Source organism: Miscanthus floridulus, chromosome 2 (genome assembly GCF_019320115.1).
Source record: "Miscanthus floridulus cultivar M001 chromosome 2, ASM1932011v1, whole genome shotgun sequence".
Classification (NCBI taxonomy): Eukaryota; Viridiplantae; Streptophyta; class Magnoliopsida; order Poales; family Poaceae; genus Miscanthus; species Miscanthus floridulus.
Window position 1 is genome coordinate 6,021,479 of NC_089581.1, and position 19,639 is coordinate 6,041,117.

General features: G+C 46.2%; 1 protein-coding gene across 1 annotated transcript; it reads left to right on the forward strand.

Moving 5' to 3' along the window:
• The first annotated feature begins 639 nt into the window (after positions 1-639).
• LOC136536012 (NAC domain-containing protein 62-like) lies at positions 640-1,844 on the forward strand. Its single transcript, XM_066528444.1, has 3 exons — positions 640-808; positions 960-1,221; positions 1,442-1,844. Exons 1-3 carry the CDS (start codon positions 640-642, stop codon positions 1,842-1,844), a joined length of 834 nt encoding a protein of 277 aa, XP_066384541.1.
• Positions 1,845-19,639: the final 17,795 nt, after the last annotated feature.

The following is a 19,639-nucleotide window of genomic DNA, read 5'->3' on the forward strand; positions in this document are numbered from 1 at the left end:
CTGCACACTGCATGCTGGCAGCTGCAATTTGAGAACCCAAGCATGGCTACCGGCTTCGGATAGTAGATGATGTGGGGTTTCAAAAGAAAGTTCCCGATCGCAACAGAATCAGACTTCAGTATGCCAAAAACAAATGTCAATGCTGCACATTGTCTTTCAGTACAGCCACTAAATTTCCCACCATGGCAGTGATGATGAGTAGAATGAAAGTCAGGCGAAAAAATCCTCAACTTTGTGCATATGGAGGCACCTTTTACACTAGATCATATTGTTGATCTCACAGTAGAGAATATCGCTGATGTTTTCTATCTGTGAGCATATATCACTGATTTGTAAATTCGATAACAGAACTGATAGGAAGCTCTTGAAAATCCTCCATTTGGGACTGGGCCTCGTTGTTTGTTGTGCAAGTGTGTTTCAGTCTTTGACTTAGCAGAGGGCAACAGCCAGTAGGGATTGATGTGTATATTGTTGTGTCTTATGTCCCTAAGCGCTCTTGTTTTTCGTATGGTTTCTGTAGATTTACTTTGCATCTCAATTTTTGCAACAAGATGTTTACCCGTTGTATTCTTCTGTTATGGTATATCCACTATCCCAACAAGAGGCTTGGGTTGGGCAGTTCTCTCGGGGGGAATGCAGATGGCGACGGGACCACAATACGCGGACACTTCGGCTGTCGGCGTCAGGTTTCACCCGACGGACCAGCAGCTCATCGGCTTCCTCAGGATGAAGAACGCTGGGCAACAGATGCCCGTCAAATTCTTCAAGGACTTCGACGTCTACCAGGCACACCCCATGGCGATCAAAGGTCGTCTCGTCGTCGTCCAAGTTCGATCTCTAATTGCAATTGGAAGAGAAGAGAGATTAATTCGATCGCGTGCCAAGACATGAGCGCGCGCATGCATGGACCGATCGACCAAAATCTCTCAAAGACCTCATTGTTGCTTGTACGATTGCAGGTGCCTGTGGGGAGAGCCAGGACGGGTGCTGGTACGCGTTCTCGCCGAGGGACCGCAAGTACAGGAACGGCAAGCGGCTGGCGAGGAGCGTCTTCGCGGAGGGCGGCGGCCAGCAGGTGGGCTTCTGGAAATCCAACAGCAAGCTGGGCGAGGTATGCGCCGGCGGCAGCAAAGATGGCGCGGTGATAGGGAGGATGACGTCGCTCACGTTCCAGATCGGCCGGCAGCCCAGGGGGAGGCAGACGGGGTGGAAGATGAAGGAGTACACCCATCCCGGAGAACCAGCACCAGCCTGACGGCTCAGCCATGCTGGTAAGCAACGCCTGGCCGGCACACTAGCTCATATAGCTTCTTACTAACTCGTTCCATCTGTCAACTGCATGCATGCTCGACGAATTGACACGCACGGTAGCGAGATCATTTATTTAAGACAAATGAGTTTGTAACATGTGTGTTTTTTTGTCTTGTCTTCCATGCTGCAGCTCAATGACTGGGTGCAAGCTATTTTACAAAGAACGACCAGGATGTACAAATACAGAGAGCAAAGCGGACGAGAATGCCACCTCTGTTGGGCAGGAACGACCTATCCATGGAAAGAGCGAGAAGGACAAGGTGAAACGACCAAGACGTAGTAGAAAGAGCAAAAAGGACAAGAATGCCATCCCTGATGCTGTTGGGCAGGAAGATGGACCGGGCGAGGCCGCCGGTGAGAGCATGCAAGGTGAAGAAGATATGCAGCCTCAGATGGTGCCTGCTGCTCACCAGGCTTCCGATTGCTCTGAGCAAGACCTGTGTGTAGAGGAATACCTTGTATGTGATGTAACATTTGCACAGCAGAACGATGCTGCAAGCGCTGTACCATTTAACATGTACGTGCAAGCGTAAACCGGCCCCAGTCACCATGAATATGTAGCTACTAGGTTCCTTGTAAGTATTAATTTAGGCATCGAACTGATAGTACTATAATCTTATTAGTTTACATCCATGGCGGTGTTCGCTGGTCTGACCAGACCAGCCGGCTGATTCCCCCTCTCAAAACACTATTCATCAACCAGCCGCTACAGCGTTTCTCTCTCACAAAACCAGCCAGTTTCAGCCAAGTTTCAGACCATCCCTTTCGGGGTGACACTGTCATCTATACAAACTTCCGTGTTGTACGTTCGCTACCAGTCTCTTTCAGATTCAGCTCAGCTCATGCACCGGCTTGAGCTGTGGCTCACGTCATCCGATTCGACGAACAGAAGCTGCCGCACCCACTTCCCCCCTTTCACGGCCTATATATCCTCTCCGCGCTCCCATCCGCTACCGCGCTGCCATTTTAGGTGCACTCCTGCCAAGCCCCATCCGCAGGGCCCTACCACGTCATGCAGCACCACACCTCATCATCCCCGTTCGCGCTGCCTTCTTCACGTCCCGGCTGCTCCTCGGTCTAGGTCCACACCAAGTCCCGTCGCGTCCCCATCCATCAACCAACGACACCATTACAACATATGCAACACCCGATCTACTTTTAAAACATCAAGATGAAATTTACAACATACGTCTGAAGACAGATGAAACAGTTGAAACATGTGGCTGCAACACTTGCAAAAACACCTGAAAAACTTGCAAAAACACATAAAAAACATTGCAAAACACACATGAAAAAGCCATTGCAAAACATATGCAATATTCAGATAAAACACTTCCAACATATGTGTGAAACATATGCAATATCCAAGTAAACACATTTGTAACATACTTCTGAAAATATAGATGAAACATTTGGAGCAGACGCTTGCAATATACGTGTATAGCCATTGCAACATATGTAATATCCCGATCTACTTTTGCAACGTTGCGAAACTCTAGTGGCGTGGCAACCACCATGTCAGGTGCGTTGAGGAAACATGCAAACCGCCTCGATGGGTAGATCGGGGCTGGGAGGTGGCGGAGCGAAGTGCACCACAGGCTTGGCTGTCGTGAGCTTCTTCTGTTGGGGGCATCGGGGCGTGAGGAGCCTCAAGGTGAGCGCGGAGTACGGCCACACAACTTGTTGCAGTTCTTGTTTTCCTATCACTGAAGGGTGGGGTTGATAGTTCCGATATAGCCCTCGCCGTCTCTAGCCACAGGAGGAGGGATGAGGAGGACGCCGGCACTGACGATGAGGGCGAGGGCAGGAGGGAGGCGTGACTCCAACGGCGGAGCCTGGCGTTGCAAAGGCAGACGAGGGCCCCGGCGAAGTAAGCGGAGGTGGTCGCCGCTGGCGGCAACAGACGGGGAGCAGAGCTGCGGGTGGCTGTCATATGGGTTGGGGATTTTTTTAGAGAGATAGGGCCGGTCCGCCGCACAGGCGTGGAAGCCAAATCCACATGGGTCACACGCCCGTGGCCGAGAATTTCCATTTTTATTTTTATTAAATCCCTTTTCAAATCTTATTTTAAATAACTCCACTCATTTTTTATTTTTATGTCTAACCCTTTTGGCCACGATAACACGTTTGGACCAGCAAAATCATGTTACCCTGCCACATACATTAGTGCGCCACATGCATTAGTGTCGTGTCTCTTTGGTACTACTACGCCAACCGAAATGGTACGCCAAGGATTTTCACGTCGAAATCACGGTCTAGTGTGGTAGATCATACCACGGTAATACATGTGACACGACAACATGATTTTACTCTTACGCTGCTATAAGAGTTAAAAATAAAAAGTGGTTAGATTTTTTTTTTCAAAATAAGATTTGAAAAATGATTAAAAAAAACCATCCGGGGGGACACCGGGGCTTTGGCCCTGCCATTTTCCCCGCACGAGATTTGAGGAATTGCCAAAGTAATGCAGGCAGACACGGAAAAGAAAAGCAGATGCAAGATACATGTATACATCTTGTCCGGAGTCTAGAAAGCGAACAGAAAAGTCGCATGGTCATTAATTTAACGGTGCACTTGAAACCTGCATGGACAAGATAAGACACTGCAGAATTTTGCCACTTCAGATGAAGGTGATAAATTGATAATCCCTACGACTGCGACACTCGTTTAGGTAGGCAGCTTCGCTCATGTCCTCGCTCATATGGTTAGTACAGTTTCTTGAGTACTTACTATAGCACATGCTTTGGTTTTTGGCCTAATGACGGTCATTCAGTTTGTTAGGGGAAAGAGATCATGCGCACGGGCTTTAAAAAAAAACCATGCGCACGGTAACTGAGCAAGGATATGCATTGATGATTCCACAAAGAAAGAAAAGGTGGCGCACAACGAGAGAGGAGGAATAAGAAAGGGTTGACACGTTTTAAATGTCCTACTTCACGCAGATGTGGCTCTAAATGTTGACTTTGATGTGGTAACCTTCGACATAATCTAACATAATGCCAATGTAAAGACTTCAGCGTTTTATTATTTAACGCTGAGGTTTGGGTTCAATTTTTAGAAAAAAAAAGGTTTTATGAGAGTCTATCTGTAAAAAACAGTTTTTAGAAAGAGCTAAGGGGTTGTTTAGTTCCCCCAATTTTCAGAATTTGGCACTATGCAAAAAGAAGATTTTCCGTTACATCAAACTTGCGGTACATGCATGGAGTACTAAATGTTGACGAAATCAAAAACTAATTGCACAGTTTAGTTGTACTCTGCGAGACGAACGTTTTGAGCCTAATTAGTCAACAATCGAACAATTATTAACAAATAAAAACAAAACGGCACTGCAGCTACATCCTTGCTCAGTAATCGTGAATACATGCTTGATGTCCAGTATGACCCATTTATATGCCATGATAGAAAAATATGGCCGACCATTCGGTGAGGAGATGTGTTAGTACTAGAGGAGGATCCTGATGTGCAGAGGATTAGCAGCGAGAAAAGAATATCACTCCTTACTGCAATTGGAGACGAAGATGAGTTTTTTCATATCGCAACCCCTGTCCAACTTGTGGGAATGAATAGAATTCCAGCTCACTACACCGCGATAGCTTATATAGGAGTCAATATTAAGAGCTAATTGAAGGTTGGGTATCGGACCATGCAACCGTAACAAAGAGAGATACATGCATTATTAACATCACTATGCAATTTCTGAATCAGGTACCAGGATCTCTTTCCATAACCATTTTAATATAGATGTTTCCAATATGTTGTTTAAGAATATGTAACACTCTCGGTGTTACGTTGCACAGTTTTTGCTAAAAACCCTGCATGAGCATCAACTTGTGTGTAAATGCGTGTAATATAGAGTATAAATCAATATTTGGAGCTTGAAACATTCAGTTGAAACATGAAACAAAGGTTATATTTCGTGTCTCGTATTATCACTTAGGATTCTAAATGCATTTTTATCAGACGGAGATGCTACGGAACGCATCGGCGGAACGTAGTAAAGTGGGTAGCCCGAACTTCATAGGCGACGATGAAATATGTGCGGTCAAGGACGAGGTTTGCTAGCTAGTATATCAAGTAGGTCGGAATTGGAATTCGACACGAAACCGTTCGAGGTCTAGCCATTCCGTGTAAGTCTGTAAATGGGTCGACGAAGCCATGTTCGGTAATTTTTGTAGAGCGATCGGCTTAAGAAGTGGCGAGATGTCGTGGCTCAGGTCGATAGCTCTACGTACCCTCTTGAGTATAGAAGAAGTGGTTTGGCGTTTGGACCATCGGGTAGGATTTTCAACAGCTTTAAAAAGCGTGCAAGTCACATATTTTTGAACGAAGCCGGTGCTGGCCGCGATCACCGCCCCTGCTGGCCGCCTAGCAAGCGCTGCCGCGTCGCCACCGTCGCGCCTGTGCAGCCACGTCCACGCGCGTGACTCCCTGCGCTGTGGGCCATGACATCCTACCGCCACGCTCTGGCGTGGCTCGCGCACGCCGCACATGCCCTGTCGCCACTGCCGTCCGCCGTCGCAGCGCACTGGCCATTCGGCCATCACTGCCGCCCAATCATCACCGCTGTTGCGCGCCTGGCTCATGACTCGCGCACACACGCGAGCACTGGGGCTCGGCGAGCCTGGATGCTTTGCCCTTCCATCACGTTCGCCTACGCCACTGCTCGTCGTCGTGTATGCCAGCGTGTTCGGCTCGTCCGGACCGGTGTTGCCACTCGCCCGAGCACGCTCACATGCACCGCCTGCACAGCCACTGCTCTAATTGACATTGCGACTGTGCACGCATGGGTTGGCCCCGCCGGCCCTCATCTTCACGGTTGCGCGCGTGTACACACCACACCTTCCTGTTGCCTCATCTAGAAAGTCACCGGCCAGCCGCGCCACGCCAAGGCCTAACTTTAGGAGCCTGTCCCCTCTCGCATTTGCCCACGTTCGGAGGACGAGTGGGGGGTACAGCGTTGGGCCTAACTTGCCCGAGGTGGTAGTACATTGTCGGGCGCTGATTTAAGCTTTCGCCATCGCCATTGTCACTTCTAAGCCGAACATCGTCGCCCTCAAAATTGGTCATGTACCATCCATCACTTTCCAATTCACCGTGCGCCCAAATAGCTAGAGTAGTTACCTTCCAATTGGAGTCAATTCGATGGGCTTCCTTCCTTCATTGAGGTAATGGGGAAAGTTGTCCCCTCGGCGGTCCGCCATGGCCAGCGAGACAAGTTCTCGGCCCAGGGTACTGCTCCTTGCTCTTTTGTTTTAATCGAGCACGGCTGTTGCCTCTCCTTGAATCATTTGCTTCGCCCGTGCAGTGGCCCCGCCAACGGTGCAGCAGGTCGCCGGGAACGTCTTCTCCGCGGCCGACGTGAACCAGAACCACCTCTCGCACGTGGCCAGGCCATTGTCGTTCCTCGTGACTCCACCCAGCCCGTCCGTCGCATCGCTGGTGAGGTCCTCTTGCTTTTAGAGTAGCTGGTTGACCCAATTAGGGCCGAGGCTCGCCGAAGCGTGGGGGCGGCCGTCGATGAACTGGCTTTGATGCCGCTCCTGTGGCCAGCCCGGTTGGGTGCAACAACTATTCAATTAGGGCTTCAAGGTGGTTACTTTTAGACTGCTGATGGTCACTGAGTAGCAGTAGAGGCGTTCGGGTAGGTGGTTTCGCCGACGTCGGGCTACCGCGGCCAGACCCCGCTGCGGCACGTGGCCACGCCTACATGGCGCGCCGTTCTGTGCATTTGTTACCTCAATCGGTCATGCATGGTACGTAGATGCTCATGGGGGTGCTGGTGTGTGTGCCGGAGAGGTCGGTGCTCGCCGGCGTTTGGCCGGCGAGGCCGTGGCCCTGTTAGTCCGGCTAGGGGCTTCATAAAACGCGAATTCGAATAGAAGTAGGGTCCTAGATGCAAACTCTGTGACTCGGTGAAATAGTATTCTAGTGGGTTGTGCGAATAAGGTAGAGAACGGGGGCCTTTTCGCTAATGAGCCAACCGCATGCGGCTCCACCGTGGGCCACCTGAGATAGGCCGCGTCGCGCGCAGCTGAGGTGGGCCACGCCGGTCGCTGCATCTACGTGCCGGCAGGACGCCAGGGTGGGCCGAGCCGTTGCTCACGGGCCGCGCGGTAGAAATTCATGTTTCCATTATCTAGTGAATTACAAACATTATTTAATATAATTTCTAGCTAAACTTTGATAAATTATGGTAAATTGTGTAGTTGCACAAAAATAGGGGGACCAATTTTGTTAAGTTCATAAAAATACCATCTACTTGTTAGTATAGTTAGATTACAGTTAGCTAGGACGATGGTAGGCTCATAAATTCAAACTAGAGGGCTTAATATTATGTGGATTAATAATTGTAGGAATTTTCATGCTAGATTGGTGATAGATATGGCTATGAAAATTTTATAGTAGGCTTACTAGATTATTAGGTACTTGCTGTAAATTTTGTAGCCCTAGAGTAGGTTGATAAGTAGAGTAGCTATTATCCTTGCTTTATCGTATATAACGTAACTCGGCATTAGGAGTAAGGATATCTGTAGTTGCTATAATAATGAATGCCATACTTCATACTTGTTATTGGTAGCAATAGATAACTTAGTACCATGGTCGGTAGTACTAGCGTAGTAGTTAGACAGACGTACTTTATTTTAAGAGCTGTTGTTGCAAGATTACTAAGTATTGCATCATCATTACATGCATGTAGATTATGAGCTGGTAGAATTCGTGCCCGTCGACGAACAGGAGTACGACGAAGTCATTGAGGAGTATGAGGAGGAGATCCTCGTGCAGGAGGGAGCTCCAGAGCCGTTTGGTGCTGACCCTACTGACCCATCGCCTACCCAAGGCAAGCCCCGGTGCATGACCTCTATTTTAATAATCACTGTATATATATGTGTGTGATATGCATTTAAGTTACATGCATTTTATGGAAACTACATGTATAAATATATCTACCCATGAGTCCTACTAGTATAGGTTGAGTAGTGCTATGCTCAGGAATTCGGTAGCGTGAGTAACCTGCCGTTACTCGCAAATAGGTAATAATTATGATCACTCATGATAAATGATGGAAAGAAAAAATAGTGACTGGGCAGGGATATGGTTTAGGTACAGGTGGGTGTAAGAGGTTGTGTCCTACGGCCAACAGGGCATAGCTCGGTTACACTCTTTCCCTGTCTGTGTCAATTAAGGATCGGTCGTTGCATAAGGCATTGTGGGCAAGTCACAGATTTATTATCCCGAGCACATACTTAGGTAAGGGCACAGGGAAGAATCATTGCTCTCTTGTCGTGGATCCGGCTCTTTCCGGACCGACTGATTGGAGGCGGGGATGGTGGAGGTCCTTACACCGCACTGAGTCTGGGATTCAAGAGTGGGGGCTTGGAGTCCAAGTTTGGACGGGAACCTAGACACCCAGGATAGGAGGGTGATGGGTTAGTCTGGCTTGTGCCTAGGGTGCAAGCGGGGCATATGTTTTTGGGGTACCTAGCTAGGGGCATTGATTCATGAATCACCAGGCGATCCAGTACGGCTTGTTTCGTGTCTAGCACCGTAGTAAGAACTGAAAGATAAAATGTGATGAAATGGAACTGATTGCTCAACTCTTACTTGAAAGTAGAACAAGTGCTTATATATACTGGATAGATAATAACTTAGTATGGCTGATAATAATAACATAAATAAGGACTCACTATTAGTATCGCTTTCTGCTAAAAGAAAACCAGCAAACCATAAAGCTCATCATATTCCTTGGAGTCGAGAAATTATTTCCACTTGTCGGATAAGTCTTGCGAGTACATTGTGTACTCAGGATTTATTTACCCATGTTGTAGGTGATGCTTGAGAAGCATCGTTGTGTGGAGGATTCTTCTGGTGGGCTCAGACGGATCCTCGTACTTATCGCTAGATGTTTATTTTAAATTTTGTTGTTTATCATTCCACACTCTGACGTTTGGTATTGTAATAATGTACTTTTAAGAAACTCTAATGTATGAAATGGACAAGTATTGTAACTCGTTCTCATTATTGGATCCTTGGGAAAAATGAGGATCTTTTGGGTTCTCCCTTGGGGTGTGCCCGATGGATACCACCCGTTGTAGCTTGCTTTTGGGGTGCTTAGTGTCTGGTGGAAGACGAGCACCTCCGTAAGCATGTTATTTCGGGCGGTTCTACCACAGATGATACCAGAGCCAATAATAGTTACGAGTTTCATCACTCTTTTTCAAAACTTAAAAATTTGACCAACAAAAGTTTTATGAAAAGTAGGTTGAGATTAAGTTAGTTAAATAAGTATTAGCCCTAGCAATATGGTCTATCTAGGATAGCGGCACTGGTCTCATCTAATCAATTTTCTGTAGGTACACTAACTTACGTTCTGTAAGAAATTGTCTAGCATATGGAAAGTTAGTGTGCGATGTGCCAAAAATTTTTGCGAATACCGCTATATTCTGGTTTGAGTGAACGTATAGCACGATACATGCATCATGATAATAGCATTTTGCTTAAACTAAAATCCCCCCTACACATATAATTGGATTAGTAAAATGATAGGATTAATGAAAAGAATGCTTTAAGTAAATGTGTTGTCATTCTCCAATCCCTTGTTTCTGATCAGGAAGGTTGTTCTAAACGAATGACTTCTATCTCTTACAGATGAATCTAAGGTCTGAACGTGGGAGCACCAGTGCTAGGGCGGCTCACGGTCTTGGCGAGGGCCAAGGCGAGAGTGGCTAGGCCCATGATGATGTGACCACGCCAGCGTCGGGGACCTTGGTGATCTCTCCGACCACCTCGGCGATCTCTCCGACCACTTCGGCGAGCTCTCCGACCACCTCAGCGACCTCTCCGACCACCTCGATGACTTCACCGACCTCGGTGACCTCTCCGACCACCTCACCAGCTGATACACCACTCCAAGTCCCTACTGGACCAATCACCCATAGCCGCGCCCGAGAGATACAGCAAGAGGTGCACACGCTACTTTGTGAATTTCAATTAAACATTGATGGTAATTTCGAGCTACCTAAGTCATGCATGTTGTTATTACTCAGGTTCTCCGAGAAGGAAGACAAGGATACATCAAGGATGGATCAAAGAGAAGAGCTACGTTTGAGTCAACCCAGCATGATAGAACCATCCAGAAGAAACAGTCATATCTTTTGTCTCCCAAAGGCTATGAAGGAAGAAGTTATGACCAAAACATTAAAGACTGCACAGAAGCCCAGAAGACGCGCGGAAACTAAAGACCACTTCGTGAATGCTCTAGGCCATTGACCTTCCACTTCCCAACCTGGCTTCTTCAGTTCACATCTATCTTAGAAACTTCTCATAGTATAAATATTACCTCTAGGCTACTAGAAAAGCACTTTTTGATGATTTGATAATTCCAGTGATATTGCAGCCGAGCTGCCGAGTGCTTACTCAACCCCTTGTTCTTCCTTGTTCTTCCTAGACTTGTGAAGAGATTCCTCTGGAATCCACTTTTTCATGCTTTGTGGGTTCTAGTACAACTGCCCCGCCTTGTGTGGATTAGCTCCGGTTGTGGTTCTACGGTCGTTCGGAGATCGAGTCGAAGTCTTCGTGGTCTCGGTGTCTCTCTCCCTGTCGCCTGGTCGCATCCAACCTTGGCTAGGTATAAAGCTAGTTATTCCGCTATTCTTCAGCAAGTTATCCTTTTATTTTCCACTGCCTTGTTTCAAGTTATCTTGATCATGACCTACTGACGTGAAGATCAGGCCAACTCCTGTACTGAAATAGTTCAGTACCTATCATCTGGTATCAGAACTTTGGATTGACACGGTAGGTCTTGTCGTCATCCACATCGTTATCCTTGTTTAATCTACTTCATATATTTGTGTTTATTCATATCCTATAGTCCAAAGCCACACAAAAAAATACCTATAACCTTTTTGCGGTACTGTCACGTGTGGTTTGTGTTCATCGAGTTACTAGTCACCACTGTTTATATATATATATATTGAGTTGTTTCATTCATTACCGCTGTCAGTGTTATAAAAAATAGATCAAAAAAGGAAGAAGAGAAAAGAATTTGAAGGATCTGTGTTGCGGTGTATTGCTGAAAATTTTAATTTACATATTTGAGTTAGTGGTGATCTTGTTAGCAGCAACATCATATCTTTGAGCACATCAAACCACTCGGTTGGCAGTACCGTAGCCCTCCTTGTTAGCCACCTATAGCTCCACCAAAAACCTAAACCGAGATGTTCGATTTGTAATCCTTATGACCTCTCTACCACCCCATTGAAGCTGCCACACTAGCACTGTCACGGTCCTTGAGATCAGAAAAGAACTTGGGTAAGTAAAAGGTGAGATCGAGTGTTTTTCACAAATTTACCTATTCCATTTTTTCTTGCAACTAGTCTAACATGGCAGGATCCAATTCGAGTATTCATGGTGGAAACCATGGAGATGGGGAGCCCCTTGTCTCACGGGCTGAGGTGCGCCACATGGCAAACTCGCTGGTGGAGGCGATGGAGAGGATGCTTGACGCTCGTCTTCCTATGGAGGGAGGCAGAGGGACACATCGTCGTCATGAAGAAAATCCCCGAGAGGAGTCTGGTGATGAGAATTCTGGTTTTGGCCATGGATTTGATCGCTTCGGCGATGGCCATGGAGGACATGGTGGTGGTCGTCATGCTGATTTTGATAATCAGCGTGGTGGTCGTCGTGCACATGGACATCATGTATGATTTGAAGATGAAGAGTCTGAATACAATGATCATGAAGGATCTTATGATGATGAAAATCCTTTTGCACATGGCGGAAGGTTTGAGCGATGTCATCATCACCGACGTGCTGATTTTGAAGATAGGAATCATTATCGTGGTCGTCGTCATAGAGATGACCCAGACAACATTGCTCGAGTCAAATTGAGCATTCCAAAATTCACTGGGAAGGAGGATGCCGATGAGTATCTTGAATGGGCTGAACAGTGTAATCAAATCTTCAGGGTACATAACCTTTCAGATCAGCGTCGTGTAAATCTTGCTTCGGTGGAGTTCTCTGGATATGCTCTTACTTGGTGGAATCAAGTACAAGAGAATCAACTTGAATTGGGTCTTGGTTATATTAATACATGGGAAGAGATGAAGCGAGTGATGAAAAGGTGATTTGTGCCTTCGAGCTATCAGCGTGATCTCAGAAACCGGTTGCAAATGCTAAAGCAAGGGAAGAGAACAGTTAATGAGTACTATAAGGAGATGGAGTTGCTGTTGGTACGGGCCGGGATCAGAGAAGATGTAGAGTAAAAAATGGCAAGATTTTTAGGAGGGCTCAATGAAGAAATTTCTAGTTTTGTTGAGATGTTTCCCTATCGTACCTTGCAAGATCTAGTTGATCAAGCTATGCGTATGGAAAGGAAAATTCAGCAAGAGTCCCATGGAAAATCATATGGCAGCCATTCCATTGCTGCCCCTTGGCGCAAGCAGCATTCCAGTATGTCCTTGGGTGGAGGATGATCTCAAGGAGCTGTAGCTAGACCTTCTCCATCAATTGCTAATTCAAAGATGGCGGCTTCCACAGTGTCATTGCCTACAAATCAACGGCAGTTTGCTGCAAATTCAGCAGCCCCAACCGTTGCCTCAGGTGTTGCTTCTTCTACTCGAAGCAGAGAAATTGTATGCCATAAGTGTCACGGCCGTGGGCACATTGCTACCCAATGTCCAAGCCGTAGGACCATGTTGCTAAATGAGAGAGGCGAATGGGAATCAGAAAGTGATCCAGAAGATGATGGACCAATATTTGATGAAGAAATTGAAGAGGACGTGAGTGAAATTCAGCCTGATGAAGGAGATCATAATTGTTTTATTTCTCTTCGTGTGCTTAGTATTACTGCTGAAAAAGAAGAGAATGGCCAGCGGCACAATCTTTTCCATACCAGAGGCATGATTAAGGACAAGCTATGTCGCATCACCATTGATAATGGTAGCTACAATAATATTGCAAGTCGAAAATTAGTTGAAAGATTGGGACTGAAACAGCGGCGCCACCCTTCTCCATACAAGATGCAATGGTTAAATGATTGTGGTGCGCTATGTGTAACAGATATTGTGACCATTTCCTTCTCCATTGGGCAGTACAATGATCAAGTGGAGTGTGATGTGGTTCTAATGGAAGCATGCCAATTATTGTTAGGAAGTCCTTGGTTATTTGATCGTGATGTTCAAATCTTTGGAAGAACCAACAAGCTGTCTTTCATGTACAAAGGAGAGCGAATTTCTTTGCTTCCTTTAACACCGGAGGAAATTTTGAAGGATGATCTTAAGAAGAAATAGCGAGAGAGCAAGGACCACTTATGAGTGACACACAAACATAGTGAAGGAGTGTTTCCAAAGCCAAATAAAACTCCACAGCTGCAAAGAACCGAGCCAAAGGGAAAAGAGGGTTTAGTGATGATGGCTAGGAAGGGGGATTTAAAAGAATTGAGTGAATCCAATGCTGTGTTCTATGTACTCCTGTACAAGGACAATTTTCTTGTCACTAACGACTTACCCTCTACTTTGCCTAGTGTTGTTTTTTATGTGTTACAGGAATATGAAGATGTGTTTCCGGATGAAGTGCCACCAGGACTACCACCTAAGAGAGGAATCAAACATTAAATTGATCTTGTGACCGGTGCTTCACTCCCAAACCGTGCTGCCTACCACACCAACCCAGAAGAAACCAAGGAGATTCAGCGACAAGTGGAAGAATTGATGAGAAAATGGTACGTACAAGAAAGTCTGTCACCTTGTGCTGTTCCTGTCCTTTTAGTGCCTAAGAAAGATGGGTCTTGGCGGATGTGTGTGGATTGCCGAGCAATAAATAACATTACCATAAGGTATAGACACCCCATCCCTTGGCTGGATGATATGCTTGATGAACTTAGTGGTGCTATCATATTCACTAAAATTGATTTAAGAAGTGGATACCACCAGATTCGCATGAGAGAAGGAGATGAATGGAAAACAACCTTTAAAACAAAATTTAGGTTGTATGAATGGCTGGTAATGCCTTTTGGGTTAACCAATGCACCAAGTACATTTATGAGATTGATGAATCATGTGCTTAGAGCTTTCATTGGCTAATTTGTTGTCGTTTACTTTGATGACATCTTAATTTACAGCAAGTCTCTTGATGAACATGTTGAACATATCTAATGTGTGCTTGCTATCCTACATGAACAGAAATTGTATGCTAACCTTGAGAAGTGCACCTTTTGCACCAACAAGGTAGTCTTTCTTGGATTTGTTGTTACAGGACAAGGAGTGGAGGTAGATGAAGAAAAGATCAAGGCTATATGGGACTGGGCGCCTCCATAGAACGTGAACCAAGTAAGAAGCTTCCTTGGACTTGCTGGTTTCTATCGGCGGTTCGTGAAGGATTTCAGCACTATTGCTGCACCAATAAATGAGCGAACAAAGAAAGAAGTGCTCTTCAAGTGGGGAGAAGCACAACAGAAGGCATTTGAAGAATTGAAGATGAAGTTAACAACAGCCCCAGTCCTTGCACTCCCAGATTTTGGTAAGTCATTTGAAATAGAATGTGATGCAAGTAGAGTTGGGATTGGAGGTGTGCTCATGCAAGGACGAAGGCCAATTGCATACTTCAGTGCAAAGTTAAGTGGTCCAACTCTAAATTATTCAGTTTATGATAAAGAATTATATGCCCTTGTTAGGAGTCTGGAAACTTGGCAACATTACCTTTTTCCTAAAGAATTTGTGATACATTCAGATCATGAATCATTGAAACACCTTAAAGGACAACTAAAACTGAATAGAAGACATGCAAAATGGTGTGAATTCATTGAATCATTTCCCTATATTGTCAAGTACAAGAAAGGACAAGAGAATGTTGTAGCAGATGCGTTGTCTCGACGTCACACTTTGCTAACCCAACTTAACACTAAGATTCTTGGATTAGAAAGCATAAAAGGTTTATATACAACTGATTCATATTTTGTTGAACCATATTCCAAGTGTCGAGATGGCAAAGGATGAAAAAAATTTCATGTCCATAATGGGTTTTTGTTTCAAGCTAACAAACTATGTATTACAGATTGCTCTGTTCGAATTTTACTTGTGCAGGAAGCCCACGCGGGAGGACTCATGGGCCATTTTGGCGCCAAGAAGATAGAACAAGTCCTTACCGACCACTTCTTTTGGCCAAAGATGAGAAGAGATGTGGAGAGACATATTCTTCACTGCGAATCATGCCACAAAGCTAAGTCTCGTGTGAATCCTCATGGATTATACACTCCTCTGCCTATCCCTACTGTGCCTTGGGAAGATATCTCTATGGATTTTGTTCTTGGTTTACCTCAAACCAAGCGGGGAAGGGATTCCATCTTTGTTGTGGTTGATCGTTTTAGCAAAATGGCACATTTTATCCCATGCCACAAGAGCGATGATGCTTCACATATCGCTGAATTGTTTTTCAAAGAAATTGTACGACTACATGGAGTGCCACGAACCATTGTTTCTGATCGTGACACCAAATTTTTTAGTTACTTTTGGAAAACTTTGTGGGGAAAACTTGGAACACGGTTGCTGTTCTCTACGACGTGTCATCCACAAACGGATGGACAAACTGAAGTTGTGAACCGTACTCTATCAATGCTACTGCGAGCTATCCTCAAGAAGAACTTGAAACTTTAGGAAGAAAGTTTGCCACATGTCGAGTTTGCATACAACAGGGTAGTACACTCGACCACTAAATTTTATCCATTTGAAATTGTATATGGGTTTAAACCCACTGCTCCCATAAATCTTTTGCCTTTACCTATGCAGGAACATGTAAACTTCGATGCAAGCAAGCGAGCCGAGTTTGTCAAGAACCTTCATGATAGAGCTCGGACAAACATTGAAAAGATGACAAAGATGTATGAGAAGCACACCAATAAAGGTCAAAAGAAGGTGTTATTTGAGCCGAGAGACTTGGTTTGGGTGCATCTATGCAAGGACAGATTTCCTGAACAACACAAAAGCGAGTTGCAAGCCTGAGCTGATGGTCCATTCAAAGTGCTACGCAAGATCAACGATAATGCTTATGAAATTAATCTGCCTAGTACTTATGGTGTGAGTACCAGTTTTAATGTGGCCGACCTATCTCCATTCTTTGGATTGGAAGAGTCGAGGATGACTCTTTTTCAAGGGGGGATGATGTGACCACGCCAGTGTCGGGGACCTCGGCGATCTCTCCGACCACTTCGACGAGCTCTCCGACCACCTCGACGATCTCTCCGACCACCTCAGCGACCTCTCCGACCACCTCGGCGACCTCTCCGACCACTTCACCAACCTTGATGACCTCTCCGACCTCCTCACTAGCTGATACACCACTCCATGTCCCTACTGGACTAATCACCCATAGCCACGCTCGAGAGATACAGCAAGAAGTGCACGCGCTACTTTGTGAATTTCAATTAAACATTGATGGTAATTTCGAGCTACCTAAGTCGTGCATGTTGTTATTACTCAGGTTCTCTGAGAAGGAAGACAAGGATACATCAAGGATGGATCAGAGAGAAGAGCTACGTTCGAGTCAACCTAGCATGACAGAACCATCCAAAAAAAACGGTCATATCTTTTGTCTCCCAAAGGCTATAAAGGAAGAAGTTATGACCAAAACAGTAAAGACTACACAGAAGCCTAGAAGACGCGCGGAAACGAAAGACCACTTCGTGAATGCTCTAGGCCGTTGACCTTCCACTTCCCAACCTGGCTTCTTCAGTTCACATCTATCTTAGAAACTTCTCATAGTATAAATATTACCTCTAGGCTACTAGAAAAGCACTTTTTGATGATTTGATAATTCCAGTGATATTGCAGCCGAGCTACCGAGTGCTTACTCAACCCCTTGTTCTTCCTTGTTCTTCCTAGACTTGTGAAGAGATTCCTCTGGAATCCACTTTTTCATGCTTTGCGGGTTCCAGTACGGCTGCCCTGCCTTGTGTGGATTAGCTTCGGTTGTGGTTCTGCGGTCGTTCGGAGATCGAGTCGAAGTCTTCGTGGTCTCGGTGTCTCTCTCCCCATTGCCTGGTCGCATCCAACCTTGGCCAGATATAAATCTAGTTACTCCGCTATTCTTCAGCAAGTTATCCTTTTATTTTCTGCCTTGTTGCAAGTTATCTTGATCATGACCTACTGATGTGAAGATCGGGCCAACTCCCATACTGAAATAGTTCAGTACCTATCACATGAGCACAACGGGGAGAGCCATGGGGCTCCACTTTTGGCTCCTCCTCCTCCTCCACCATTGCCTCCTTCTATGACTCATGCAGAGATGATGGCAGAGCTGTTAGCTGCTCGCTAAGAGTCAGCCCGTGCCATGGAAATCATGGCACAAGCTGTCGTGGGCTTTGCCCGCGGAGGCCATGGGGGCAATGGTGGGAACGGGGGTAGTGCCCACCGTCCTAAGGGACCCTCCTCTTACTAGGATTTCCTCAAGACCCACCCACCCACTTTCACATCATCAGATGAGCCCATGGATGCAGAGCATTGTCTTCACATCTTGGAGCAGAAGTTTTTGTTGGTCAATGTATCCGACAAGCAGAAAGTGCGCTTTGCAGCGCATCAACTATTGGGGTCCGCAAGTGCATGGTGGGATACCTTCCATGCCATGCAGCAGCCAGATCATTTGGCAACCTAGTAGGAGTTTACCACAGCATTCAGAGAGTTCTATATCCCTACTGGTGTCATCAATCGGAAGCTAACTAAGTTCCTAGAGCTGTGATAGGAGAGTATGACAATGATGGATTATGTTAATAAGTTCAATCACCTATTCCAGTATGTTGGCATTCATGTGGAGACTGACGACAAGAAGAAGGACCACTTCTTTCGTGGCCTTTCTTATATCCTTTAGGAGAAGCTGTACACGACGAACTATCAGACCTTCAGGGCGCTGATGAATGCTGCCATCACCATGGAGGGATTTCAGCGAGAGTCCTAGGCAGAGTGGAAGAGGAAGCGGGTGGCTGTGGGGTTTTCTAGCCACCCTCATACTTAGAAGGTACAGGTTGTCCGGCGGGGGCCCTATCAATCATCAGGCGGGCCTTCGTTTCGGCAACCCCAACAGACTCCTCAGACTTCTTCCACACAGCATCGTGCACCTACTCAGTAGGTGCAGCCTCAGCAGCCTTAGGGACAGTAGGTTCCACCTCACCAGGGATTTGGGAACAAGCCTGGTGCTTGCTTCAAGTGTGGCAAAGATGGCCACTATGCCCGAGCATGTCCCCAGAACCAGTCTGCTTAGTCTGCTCAACCATCGATGAACTCTAGGCTAGTTAGGAGGACCGTGATCAAGAAGAAAGTGCCCAATAGGTCTGGACATGTGCATTTCATAGACGCTGAGAAGATATTGCAGCAGGAACCGGTGATGGCTGGTATGTTTACCATCGATTCCCACCCAGCTTATGTGTTATTCAATTCTGGTGCATCACATTCCTTTATGAGCATGGGATTTGTAGATCGGCACAACTTACCACTTATGGCTATACCGTATACCTACATAATCTATACTACGAGTTTGCAAATGTTCATCAATACCCGAACGGACACAATAAGCTTGGTATTAGCCACCCACACTTACTGTAACAACCTAGGTTTTTGGAGAAGCTAAAAATATGAACTTTTTAAAAAAATTCCCCACAATATGTGAAGCATGTAGATGCTAGGTCAAACAAAGAACAATTTTTAAATAAATTGTTGCATACATATAGTGTTGCTTGTAGGAGCTTGCCAGAGTTCCTTATTTTGGTTTAGGGTTTTGTGTTGGAGAGCACAAGTCCATAGCAAATCTTTTTGAATCCTTCTACCTCTCTCTCCCTCAATTCATCTCTTTAGTTTCGAACCCCTTGACCTAAATTCTATAATCAACCAACTATCTTTATCAACTCAATGCCCGTGAATTACCAACCCTTGACATGGACCCCACTACCCCTAGTTGACCTCTAGAGGACCCCACTAGGAGGTGTACAAGTTGGCGACACATGTATAAAATATAGGAGCCTTGGTTTATTTAGAAAATAGGAAAGCCAATCTAGCCCAAGCAACAGAGTCAGCCCGTGACCACCTCACCTCCCCTTCGGCCCAGCTTCTCCCCTCCGGCCCACGCGCTCGCATGGCCTGCTCTCTCCGCTAGCCCAGCCGAGGCAGCGGCCCTGCTCCCTTTGGCCCAGCCTGGCCAGCAGCCGAAGCCCCCACTCCAACCCTAGGGCGCACGCGCCCTAGCCTCTAGTCGCCGCCGCCGCTCGCTAGGACACACGCGCACGTGCCCTGCATGTGCACCGCACGCAAGCTCGCGCCCGACACCGCCCCGCGTTCCACGCCGCACGATA